Source organism: Podarcis cretensis (assembly GCF_951804945.1).
Source record: "Podarcis cretensis genome assembly, chromosome: 5".
Taxonomy (NCBI): domain Eukaryota; kingdom Metazoa; phylum Chordata; class Lepidosauria; order Squamata; family Lacertidae; genus Podarcis; species Podarcis cretensis.
In genome coordinates this window covers 65,636,751-65,648,949 of record NC_137174.1, presented here as the reverse complement: position 1 = coordinate 65,648,949, position 12,199 = coordinate 65,636,751, and the positions used below count along the sequence as shown (strand labels likewise).

The following is a 12,199-nucleotide window of genomic DNA, read 5'->3' as shown; positions in this document are numbered from 1 at the left end:
AGGAATATAGGAAGCTGCCTTATCCCAGTATGACCATTAAATCTGGCTCAGTATTGTCTGGTTTGACTGGAAGTGGCTCTCCAGGGTTTCAGCCCCCACCTCTTAGGGCTCATCCATACTTCTGCCTGTGCCATGCCTAGAAAACTGTTCTCTGCCTGACCCACACTTTCTGGGTATGGTTCCACGCAGTTTTCTCCTTGCCCTGCTCCTTTCCGAGGGAAAACCTGCTCTTTAGCAACAGACCAGAACAAATGTCAACTGGGAAATTTCTGTATTGCTGTTTGTTATAATTGAGCGCTAAAGAACGGTTTCCCCCAGGGAAAAGCAGCAGGAGAAGAGGAAGTGTGCCTGGATAATATGCCTAACGTTTCTGTTGCTCTAAGGATCCTTCTGACAAAGTTCAAACTTACAAAAACTTATATATGTTCAACAATGTTGCAAAAAGGGACTAGTTGGCTTGGCAACTATATCAACTGAACATGCCCAAGCATTAGCAGTTGACCTGAAGGAACTGGTGATAAAATTTGCAAAAGGAAAAGGGATGCAAAGTGAGATTTTGATGTGCCTGAAATTGAAACTTTAAAGAGTCTTAAATTCCAACATCACTATTCACAAGATTATTCAAACTGATCTGTGTGCTAAAACATTTGAGAAAGATATAAAGGTAAAGGTAAAGGTACCCCTGCCCATACGGGCCAGTCGTGTCCGACTCTAGGGTTGTGCGCTCATCTCACTCTATAGGCCGGGAGCCAGCGCTGTCCACAGACACTTCCGGGTCACGTGGCCAGCGTGACAAGCTGCATCTGGCGAGCCAGCGCAGCACACGGAAATGCCATTTACCTTCCCGCTAGTAAGCGGTCCCTATTTATCTACTTGCACCCGGGGGTGCTTTCCAACTGCTAGGTTGGCAGGCGCTGGGACTGAGCAACGGGAGTGCACCCCGCCGCGGGGATTTGAACCGCCGACCTGACGATCGGCAAGTCCTAGGCGCTGAGGTTTTACCCACAGCGCCACCCGCGTCCCCATTACTTATTCTTGCAATTTAAGAAAAGATTAGCAGTTTTGAGTTCTGCACTTTTCATTTTTTTCCTACAAGTTATCTGTTTTTGAAAACAGAAGTTGCAAACACTGTTTGTGTTGGTGGGGATTTGCAAATATTTAGCCTTGCCCGAGGCACAAAATAGCCTGGAACCAGCACTGCCCTGAGGAAATATGTCCTGCGCTTACTGAGATATTGAAGTCCAGCAGTTTCACACTGGAAATTTCACACTCTTTTGGTTTTCAGTTGAATAACGTTCACTTTCGGGTCAACAGCAAGGTGCCCTCCCCAAATACTAACCCTCTCTCGCCAGTTTTATTCCCTTTTTGCCATGGGTGGGGGCAGGCTTTTGGTTGGGGGGGGGGTCAGAACCTCATATTTGTAATGATTTACAGTGGGGAGGCAACTGCAACCCCTTCACCCCCACTTGGCTACGTCCATGCTTTTTGCTGGCTTTACATCTGCCCATTAGGGATAAATGGGTCCTGTTTTGTAGCCCCCCAAAGTTCATGCTTACAATAACGCCAGTGGCGCTTAACCAGGGCTGGATTTAGGTTTGATAAGGTCCTAAGCTACTGAAGGTAATGGGGCCCTTTCTATGTCCAGCTGTCCTTTGTCAGCAACCAATTGTCACTGTTTTTTGTGTTGAATATATGCGATGTGGTAATTTATGGACCTGATATGTATCTAAAGCCATTTGCACATGTTGCCATGCAACCAGTCCAGGCAGAATGTAGGCACCCTAAATACAGAAATGAGCAAACCAGTGATATTTTAGGCAGCAGACTGGCAGGTGGAGCCCATTACATCATACGAGCCTACACAACACAAAACATTGTTGCTGTATGCAGGTTTTATTTTATTTTTTATCTTATATTTTGGAAATGTACATCCAGTTTCCCCCGCTTTTTGGGGGGGCCCCTAAGAGAATGGGGCCCTAAGCTATAGCTTGTTTAGCTTATACGTATATCCGGCACTGCGGCTTAACGTGCAGCGATATCCTTTTGGGGGTCTACGGACCCGCCGCCTCCAACGCTCTCCTCTTCCCTTCGCCTGTAGAACGAGCCGTGTTAGTGTGCACTCGCTGGGGCGGGGGTGGGCAACAAACTACAACTCCCATGAAGCACCTGGGCTACCGAAGCGCGCGTCCCAGCAGTCGCTGCGCGCGCTGGCCGGAAGGAGACGAGTCCCGGGAAGGACACGTCGTCGCCGCCGCGTCGCGCGTAGCTCGTGGGAGGCGAAAGCGGTTGGAGATGGACGCGGTGGAGGTGACAGCCGCGCGCGAAGGGTCGCCTTCTCCTCAGGATGCTCCGCTGCAGCCCCAGGACTTGGCGAGGGCCCAGCTGCTCGTCTCGGTGGCCGTGGCCCTGCTCGTGCTCCTCGCCTCGTGTCTCCGTGAGTGCCGGCCTTCTTTCGGTGGCAGGGAAGGCGAGCGCCACTGCCTGCGGGGGGAAGAGCTGCCTGGTCGCCCCGCCAGCCAGCCAGCCTCCCAGTCAGGCTCTGTGCCTTTAAGAGCCACGTGGCAGGCAGAAGTTAGTCAGGTGTAGCTTTCCGCATCGCTGCAGCTTCACGCTGGGAAAAGGCGCCTGCTGAGGAGCTGCCTGTCCTGCAGTTCTTATTAAGGACACCGAGCCACTTAGGGATCCGAGATCGTCTTCTTTCGTAGGAATTGCGCCTGCTCCGTAAGAAGACTCTTAACACAGAATGCAGTGGTTCTTCTTTCCAAAGAAGTGCCGTTCATTTGCATGTTATAGAACCGAAATTTAAAAGTCTGGACTGGAGTTGTAACATTTAGTGTCACAGTAATTATTAGCTGGTATTTCTGCCGTGTTTTAGTGTGTTCTAATGGCTCTACGGGCATTGGGTTCCTGTAGGCCTTACTTACAACAATTCCATCAAGGGGGTTCATATTATTATTATTATTATCCTCATGTTGCTAAAGTGGGGTTGAAGATGTGTGAGACAGGTGGGCTTTGACTTGCATAAGGCCCCAGGGAGGGTTCATAGCAGAGGCAAGTTTCAAACTGGGGGTTGTTAGTGTGCCCTTTCTTGCCATACCAGATAGAGGAGGAGGAGGAGTTGGGCAGGGGTGTGTGCATGGCTTTTATAAAGTTTTGTAAGTTCTCTCAGGAGGGCTTATGCTGGTTGGAAGTTTAATACAAATGTTTACAATAAGTAAGTTACAATAAGTAAGTTAGTTAAGCAGGGCAATTCAAACCCCAGCTGGGCACCAGCCTGGAGCTGGGACGGCAATCAGGCCTGATGTCAGTGAGTGACAGCTGTGGGGCCAGTAGGGGATCCAGTAGATCTCAAGCTGCCTTGTGGTAGGATGACTGAATTCTGTGGTAGCAGAGTGGCCCTGGTATCACCCTCCACATAGAGGCCAGTAAGGCAGAGAAATACCTTTGCAAAATCCAAGGCGCCTCAAGCCTGGTGCAATTGGGGTTGGGGGGTTGGGTTGTAGTTGTAGTCCCTCTCCCCTTCAGCTGGTCCCAACTAGGGCACATGTGCTGTGATCATCTTTAATGTGCTATGCCTGAAATCACATCCTTTATAAATCAGACGATAATGGGGCCTACTGGGACCTACGATAATGAATTTGCCCATGTTTTCTGTCATGACAAATCAGATGCATCTTTGCTATATTGTATACTACTAAGGTTGTAGGTGGACGCAGGTGGCACTGTGGGTTAAAGCTTCAGCGCCTAGGGCTTGCCGATCGAAAGGTCGATCGGCAGTTCGAATCCCTGCGGCGGGGTGCGCTCCCGTTGCTCGGTCCCAGCGCCTGCCAACCTAGCAGTTCGAAAGCACCTCCGGGTGCAAGTAGATAAATAGGGACCGCTTACCAGCGGGAAGGTAAACGGCGTTTCCGTGTGCGGCTCTGGCTCGCCAGAGCAGCGATGTCACGCTGGCCACGTGACCCGGAAGTGTCTCCGGACAGCGCTGGCCCCTGGCCTCTTAAGTGAGATGGGCGCACAACCCCAGAGTCTGTCAAGACTGGCCCGTACGGGCAGGGGTACCTTTACCTTTACTAGCGGGAAGGTAAACGGCGTTTCCGTGTGCGGCTCTGGCTCGCCAGAGCAGCGATGTCACGCTGGCCACATGACCCGGAAGTGTCTGCGGACAGCGCTGGCCCCTGGCCTCTTAAGTGAGATGGGCGCACAACCCCAGAGTCTGTCAAGACTGGCCCGTACGGACAGGGGTACCTTTACCTTTACCTTTTAAGGTTGTAGTGTAAACACAGTTACCAGACAGTAGGCCCCATTGAACATAGTGGGGCTTACTTTTGAGTAAAACTATACAAGTTGGGCAGCTACAAAGAAAGATGGTAGAAATAGATAAAAACAGACTTTACTGTGAGGTGTAATGTTATTTGTGTGGATGTAAAAATGTGTTTGGCTGTTCTGAGAAATGAATTTCCTGTATCGGATATAGGAGAAATGTATACATCATTATGTCCCCAAAATGTTTGCATCCTTTTTGTACAAAACTTAAAGCAGCATTAAGACTTAATTGGAGGAGGCATGTATTAAATAGCTTGTTTTCATGGTAGAAAATTAAGTTGCCTTGGGTATTAGCCTAACTACACTCAGAGGTGTATCCTTCTTTTTCTCCTTCTTTCTAGTGATTTGGATATTTGTGCGGACCAGAAAGAGCAGTCGGAGAGCAGTGCTTCTGGTGGGTCTGTGTGACTCAGGGAAAACACTTCTGTTTGTTAGGGTATGTGAATTCCTGTTTCAGTTTCTTTTGGACCTATACATTGTTGTCACGTTCCCATTCTTTTTAAGAAAGGAGAACTCCTTAGGTTGTTCCCTCTTGTTTTCAAAGCTGTCTGAGATGTAAGGTATGAAAAAATTAAGTGTTTTCCGATTAAGTTTTTTGGCACTTCATTTTGTAAGGTAAAGTAGAAGCATGGAGTACTAACTTACACTGTTAAATTAGTTGTTAACGTAGCTCAGTAAGGTAAAGGGACCCCTGACCATTAGGTCCAGTCGTGGACGACTCTGGGGTTGTGGCGCTCATCTCGCTTTACTGGCCGAGGGAGCCAGCGTTTGTCCGCAGACAGCTTCTGGGTCATGTGGCCAGCATGACTAAGCCGCTTCTGGCAAATCAGAGCAGCGCACCGAAATGCTGTTTACCTTCCCGCCACAGCGGTACCTATTTATCTACTTGCACTTTGATGTGCTTTCAAACTGCTATGTCGGCAGGAGTAGGGACCAAGCAACGGGAGCTCACCCCATTGCGGGGATTCGAACCGCCAACCTTCTGATCGGTAAGCCCTAGGCTCAGTGGTTTAGACCACAGCACCACCCACGTCCCATAGCTCAGTAGTAGGCAGCATATATGAGATGCAGATATATTTGTAAAAAAATGTTTTGTCAAAGGTATCAGGGTATTTGTCAGGGTATCTACTGATATATTCTGTTTCAGATTAGTTTTGTTGGATTAAATGGTTAGATTAAGATTCAAGGGACTATTTTTTTTAAAAAATGGCTCTTTCCAACTTTCTGCTGTGGTTTAGACTATAGTTTTAATTAGTCTGTGAATATTTCACTTTCTCTTTCTTTTATTTTTCTTAGCTTTTAACAGGCAATTTCCGAAATACACAGACTTCTATAACTGATAGCTCTGCCTTGTACAGAGTAAATAATGACAAGGTAAGAAGATGTAATGTTTTGTGTTCTGTCATGTTCCTAGAAATTGCATATAAAGTCATCAGGGCACATTCTTAAGAGGATATGATGCAGCAACCTTTCTAAAGCTGATTGGGTCTGTGCCTTGGTGGAAACACTATGTATGTTGCCTTTAATTCAGTGATACAAGGGAAGCAGATGTAAAACTAATTTCTGTCTTTCAATACTGGCAATTTGTGTCTAAAGCAGAAGAAGCCAGTATGGTGCCATCCATATGTTGTTAGACTGCAACTCCGGCCATACTTGCTGGGGTTAGTGTGAGTTGTAATCCAACAACATATTGAATACAAAATTAAATAAATCGGTTTATAACATTTATGTGAAAGACTATAAATAATTATATGAAAATGGTGCATTAAATATTTGGAACCAATAGAGATTGATAATGATTTAAACACAAGTAAGAGCATATGGATCCAAGCAGAATACAGTAGACTGATTGTTACCCTCAGGCTAAAAGAATCATGTCTCCCTCATTAAATGTTCATCAAAATATTTACTGCTTCTCCTACAGAGAACAAATGTGACATTGATTGACCTTCCAGGCCACGAGAGCTTGCGTCTTCAGTTCTTGGATAGGTTCAAGGCTGCAGCTAGGTAAGTATTGGAGGAATGGATGTTTGTACATTCAGGTTGTAGCCAAAAAGAGCTTTGATGGTGGTGTGCTGTATGCATTTGCTGTAATTAAACCTGGGCACCTATGGGTTGGGGGAGAATACTTGAGTCGCTACGTCTCCACTGTTCTTCCACAACCTGTATTTAGGTGCATGGTAGCTTTGGGGTCAGTTTTTCAAGTCTAGCTAGTCACACAGTCTGCAAGTGCTGGAGACTACTTGGGTGAACTGCTGAGAGTGTAACATCCGTGTATTCTCTTTTTGCTAAAGTTGGTGAGAACGTGTCGAAATAGAATTGGGTAGGAGACAAACAGCAAAAATAGAAACAAAATTTAGAAAGAAAGGAGACGAACTGAGATGGGGCAAAGAGGGTAAAATAAAGAGGCAGCAAAGATGTGGGGCTACAGACGTGGTGCGGTGAGTGAAAATTTATTGTGAAATGACTTTGATATATTCTGTGGGAAACTATTCAGAGAGGCCTGCAATGGGGTAGAGAAATTGGTGCTTTCAGGACATTGTTAAAGAATACACTGAATGAAAATTGTGCCTCAATTGTTTTCCCATGGATAATGTGCTAGTGTGGCCCTTGTGAGTTAGCAATAATGTAAAAGCAGCCCTTGAAGTAATTTTAAATCTTTCATCCCAGTATAGACAGTATCAAAGCTTGTGCTCAGAGCAGAATTCCAGGGCTGCTTACATGCAGTTAAACGTTCCATGGAGGCCATCTATTCACTGATGCTGCTAACTGTAGAACTATGCCATACGAGACCATGCATAGTGTACTCTTTTTATTCCGCAGGGCAATTGTATTTGTTGTAGATAGTGTAGCATTCCAGCGGGAGATGAAAGATGTGGCTGAATTCCTATACCAGCTCCTGATTGACAACGTAGTGCTGAAAAATGCACCTCCCCTGCTAATAGCCTGCAACAAGCAAGGTAGTGCATGTCTGTTTGGAATCAAAATCATAACTGTTGGTAGATTTTTACAGCGATTGGCATTTTTTTCATGTCCTTTTTCTTGCCTAAGACATGGAGTATCTGTACATGTTTCTTTTACATGCCATCCAAATGAACCCATTGTACATTTCATTGGATAAATAACCAGGCTGCACTATAAAAAAAACTCTACAGCCTGTAATCATCCAGCAGAGGCATCCTTTTACCGTATTTTTCGCTCTATAACACGCACCTGACCATAACACGTACATCGTTTTTAGAGGAGGAAAACAAGGGAAAAAACATTCTGAATGAAACAGTGGATGTATCATTTTTGTGCTTCATGCTGTGGCCACAGACATGTGATCTGATGGTGAATTTGGGGTGACCCAATGCAAAAATCCTGAGAATCCCTGTGGATCCATGCTTTGTAACCACGCTTTTGCACCATTGCAGCCCCAGGCAACAGTGGGTACGTGATTTTTGGGGGGCAGGCTGTAGCCATGGACATGCTATGTGCTCTGATGGTGAATTTGGGCTGACCCAATGCAAAGATCCTGAGGATCCATGTGGATCCATGCTTTTTAACCACATTTTAAGTGGGGAGGGAAGGAAAAACACAGAAGGGACAAGGAGCAGGAGAGGGGTGTGCAGAGAAGCAGCTGGCTAAGAATGCAGGAGAGGGGTAGGGAGGAAAGGAAGGCAAAAGTTTTCCCTCACCTACCCACCCAAGCCAGCCAGCTCGTGCTCTCTCTCTCTCTCTCTCCCTCCTGCATGTTTTCAGCTTTCCCCTCTGCTTGCCTGGAGGGGAGGGGCTTTCCCTGCTCTTTGTTCCGTTTGAGCAAACACAGCAAGGAAACAGAGGTGGGTGGGCAGTAAGACCCTGAGGCAGAATGCCGGAAAGCAGCCGCTTCCTCTTTTCAAGTTTCCCTTCTAGGAAACGCGCGATTTGATTTTTGCCTGCTTTTTTTTGCCTCCCCTCGCACCAATTGGCTCCAGGGACCACACATTCGCTCAATAACACGCACAGACATTTCCCCTTCCTTTTTAGGAGAAAAAATCTGCGTGTTATAGAAGGAAAAATACGGTACTTGCTGTTCCCAATCCCTGTTGTAATAGAATATAGCATTTATATTTGTTCAATTGATTGTGACTGTGATAGGAGGTGACCATTTCATAGTCTGTTTATGAAGTAGTCCTGTCATTTCATTATAGGCCAACCTGGCTGTGCCAGGACTTACAGCTTTCCATCTGGCAATAACCAGGAAGAGAGCCTTTGTGTTGGTGCCCATATTCTGGAATTGTCTCTTCCCCAAAATAAGCCATGGTACCAATGCTATTACGGTTTCAGCATAATCTGAAGCCTTTTGATTTGCTTTGGCTTTTGCTGGTTCTTGCCTGTCAAGAGTTTTAATTCATTTGGATTTTAATTTAATTTTAATTTAACATTTTATTATATATTTGTATAGAACTATCAAATTAGTGCAGTTTTGAATTCTACTAAAATAACTGAACCATGGCATCAACTTGTAATTTTATGAATATGGGGTGTGACGGCTCTCAAATTAAGGAAAAAATATGGATTGTGAGAGTGCATGATAGTTTTTACTGCCATGTGTTTTCTTGCTTAACCTCGCTTTCAGTGACTTTTTGCTGACAAGGATTTTAAAAAGGTAGTTCCATTCTTTTCCTTGGAGCCTTCAGTTGTCTCTCACTCTGTCAGTTTCCCTTTATATAACTGCCAATGAGGCCTTTGTACAATGCACTTAGGAATTCCCAGTAGCAAAAAACCACCACCACCAACAAAAAACCCTATAGCAAAATTGCAGGCTCCTTTTGTGTGTGAAATATTCAGTGCCAGATAACCCAAGGTTTTCCTTCCTTCCTTAGATGTTACAATGGCAAAATCTTCCAAACTCATACAGCAGCAGCTGGAGAGAGAACTGTAAGTTGAAAGGGTTGGTTTGTCAAATCTCATTCATATGTATGTTGTATTGTCCAGAATTCTTGACTGCATCTGACATGACATCTCATACTTAGTAGCTCCATATGCTTCACAGTTCATTGCAAAAGGATGACAGGAAGGAACACAGAGCCAATAATTTGCCATGAGAAATGAAATGTATACTAAGGACAGTTCTGACCATAGTTTCCAAACTGTTCAGATGCCTGAAGTGGCGGGGAGGGGATTGCTGAACAGTGACGTAGAAATCAATTTAATCAAATCAGTTCATGTATATCACATATTTTTGAAATATTGCCATGATTCAGACACCTCACTAATAATTTTTAGTCAGGTAACAGATTAATTGCTGCCAGTTCCTCTCCTGTGTCCAGCAGGTGGCAATAATATAACTTGGGTTGGTCAGTTTTAAATGCAATCCTGAAAATACATTTTCATCTTTAATTGACTGGGATTCTACCTCTTAAAAGGGTGTAGGGCATTGCACTGAGGGGGGAAAAGAGAGTTCTCCCAGTCCCACAGGCCAATTTTCCCCAATCCTGCTGTATCTCCCCCTCTTTACCAATTCACTGCATATGGTTTGCATTTTAGAAACTGAATGGTATAAAAAACACAAACTATATTATCACATTATTCAGTGTGATAAAATAGATCACCCCCAGAAATAAGAATGTTGTCGTTGCCAGTTTAAAGTGGATATCTCTAAATAAGTGGGTTGCACACGTTAGCCTTGGCTTTCACAGTCTTTTTTGTTTTTCTAAAGTTATTCTCTCTTCTCCAACAGCAATACCTTACGAGTGACTCTCTCAGCTGCCCCAAGCACATTGGAAAGCACAGGCTCTGGATCTGCCTCTCAGCTTGGGAAGAAGGGCAAGGAGTTTGACTTCTCCCAACTGCCCATGAAAGTGGAATTTATTGAATGCAGTGCCAGAGGAGGCAAGGGAGAGGAGGGTAGTGCTGATATGGAAGACCTGGAAAAATGGCTAGGAAAAATTGCCTGAACCTGGGAAGATAGCATAGGCAACCGCTGGGAAAATGAATTGGAATGAAGTCTAATGCATTGCCAGGAACAGCCGGGATGGGGTGAAAGTAGCACATGGAACTGCAATAAGGGCAAATTCATTCTGTGTTCTGCTCTGTTGTGGGCCATCTCTGCTTACCCTGTAGCAACCCATTCATTGTTACAGAATGCTCTGCTGGGATAACAGGGATCCTTCAGCAAAGTGCAGCCCCCATTGCGCTTTCCGTTCTCACTCCCTGCAGCAGTTTTCCCTGCTTCATCTTAATCAGAGAGTCTTTAAACGAGGATTCTGTTTTTGGATGAAAGTCGCAAGATACTGTGGAGTTATTTCGAACTATCGTTCCAGGACTGTGATTTCTCCACTTCTGGGTTGCCTTCTGTTCATATTCTCACCTGAGATACTTGTGAACCCATTTGCCCATTCACACTTTTTTTTGCTTGTCCCTTTCATTACCTGGGAAACATTACAATATTCAGGATTGAATGGAACCTGCTCTTCTTATAGCATTGTTTGTGTTTGTGAAGGAAAGCTGTGGGTTGCTAGTTAGATGCATCATTGAATAATTGTCGCACAAAGCCAGAAAACTCAAGTAGCCGGGGGAAATATTTTGGGTTCTACTTCCAAATAGTTCTTTTCCAGTCAGGGAGGACTGAATTGTGATGTACTACATTTTGCTTGATTGGTATTACAGTGTTCGAAATGTGTTTCTGATGAACTACTCCCTATTCTTTGGCTAATCTGGCTGAGTTTCCCTTTTTAGATCTGGCAATCACTAAAGTAACCTGCATAAACTTCACACCAAGGGAGTGTTGAGTACGTAGCTTTTCAATTCTGGATATGTTATCCATGGGTGGACTGAAGCCTTCCCACAGTGCCCTAAGACCTGTCAGTGCCCCAAGTATTGGGAAATATGTCTGACAAAAGAATTTTAGCTATCCTGTGATATGTTAGGACAATTGTCAGAACTGCATAGCTGTGTTTGACTACTAAGCTAGGGGTAGCAGTTCTAAATAATGTCCATATGTAATAATGTGATTTGCTTTTTAACACATATTTTTTAAATAAAAGAAAGATGCTCAGGGTACCATGCCAAAAACATGAAAAGATTTTTGCAGCATATGAATTGTATATCCCAGCAGTGAACACTGTTGTTTCAGTGGGATATGTGTGTCTATAACTCTCTAAATCCCACCCAACTACTGCTTCTGGATGCTTTTTAACTATATTCCCATAGACATGCCTATTCCTGCAGTGAATTTGCTGTAAAAACACTTCCATACTGTTTGTAACAGCCCTAATGTTTTAAGTGCATCTTTTATATTCATTGTTAGTGGCTCAGCCGTCATCATGGCATGCTCCAAATTGTGGATTGTATTGGAAATTGGTTTCATACTTGTGTGCAACTGAGTTTGGGACATTTGGACATGAAACAGCAGGATCCTGTCTGAAATCTGAGCTCTAGAATGGTGTTGGTATTGAGTTCTCTTGCTTTGACCCTTACAACCCTCTTGCCAAGTCGATCCAGTAGTAAGAAATTCAGACCATGTACTGTGCTTGTCATTATGCCCATGGCTAAAGTTGCTGTCATGTATGTATTGGATTCAAGAGCTGCAAAGATGCAGGAATCCATCTCTTTTAAATTATTCTCTACTGTTACCCGTAAATAAAGATGTTTGACTAACTTTTGACTGGAATTTCTCTACTGCAGCTCTGCTATCCCTTGTAATTGTCATGAATATTTTCTTCAAAATAAGACAGTGAAGCAATGCATTTACACTGTTCTGTTTCACTGAAGTGAGTTCATTTTCAAGCACAGGATTTTGTGTTTGTGACTCTTGTACAAAATGTTTATATGCTTAGAAGAAATCCTAATTCGTGTCTCAGTAACAATTTTTTTTACACAGAATGTAACAGTAGCTGTGTTGACTTAT

At 44.4% G+C, this 12,199-nt stretch overlaps 2 protein-coding genes across 2 annotated transcripts in view; one reads left to right on the top strand and one right to left on the bottom strand.

The window, feature by feature from the left end:
- The window catches only part of WDR53 (WD repeat domain 53), a 374,347-nt gene that overhangs the window by 193,490 nt on the left and 168,658 nt on the right, over positions 1-12,199 (bottom strand). The window lies entirely within an intron of this gene.
- Positions 2,149-11,949, top strand: SRPRB (SRP receptor subunit beta). Its single transcript, XM_079977306.1, has 7 exons — positions 2,149-2,434; positions 4,665-4,759; positions 5,620-5,697; positions 6,248-6,330; positions 7,147-7,283; positions 9,174-9,228; positions 10,031-11,949. Exons 1-7 carry the CDS (start codon positions 2,158-2,160, stop codon positions 10,245-10,247), a joined length of 942 nt encoding a protein of 313 aa, XP_079833432.1. The 5' UTR covers positions 2,149-2,157; the 3' UTR covers positions 10,248-11,949.

What these genes read in the sequence shown, in the direction of transcription:
- SRPRB (XM_079977306.1), top strand. Translation starts at nt 2,158, where the DNA reads ATGAAGCACCTGGGCTACCGAAGCGCGCGTCCCAGCAGTCGCTGCGCG. An exon ending in AGGTTCAAGGCTGCAGCTAG is followed by an intron (nt 6,331 to 7,146) that starts GTAAGTATTGGA and finishes TTTATTCCGCAG; the next exon opens with GGCAATTGTATTTGTTGTAG. An exon ending in CAGCAGCTGGAGAGAGAACT is followed by an intron (nt 9,229 to 10,030) that starts GTAAGTTGAAAG and finishes CTTCTCCAACAG; the next exon opens with CAATACCTTACGAGTGACTC.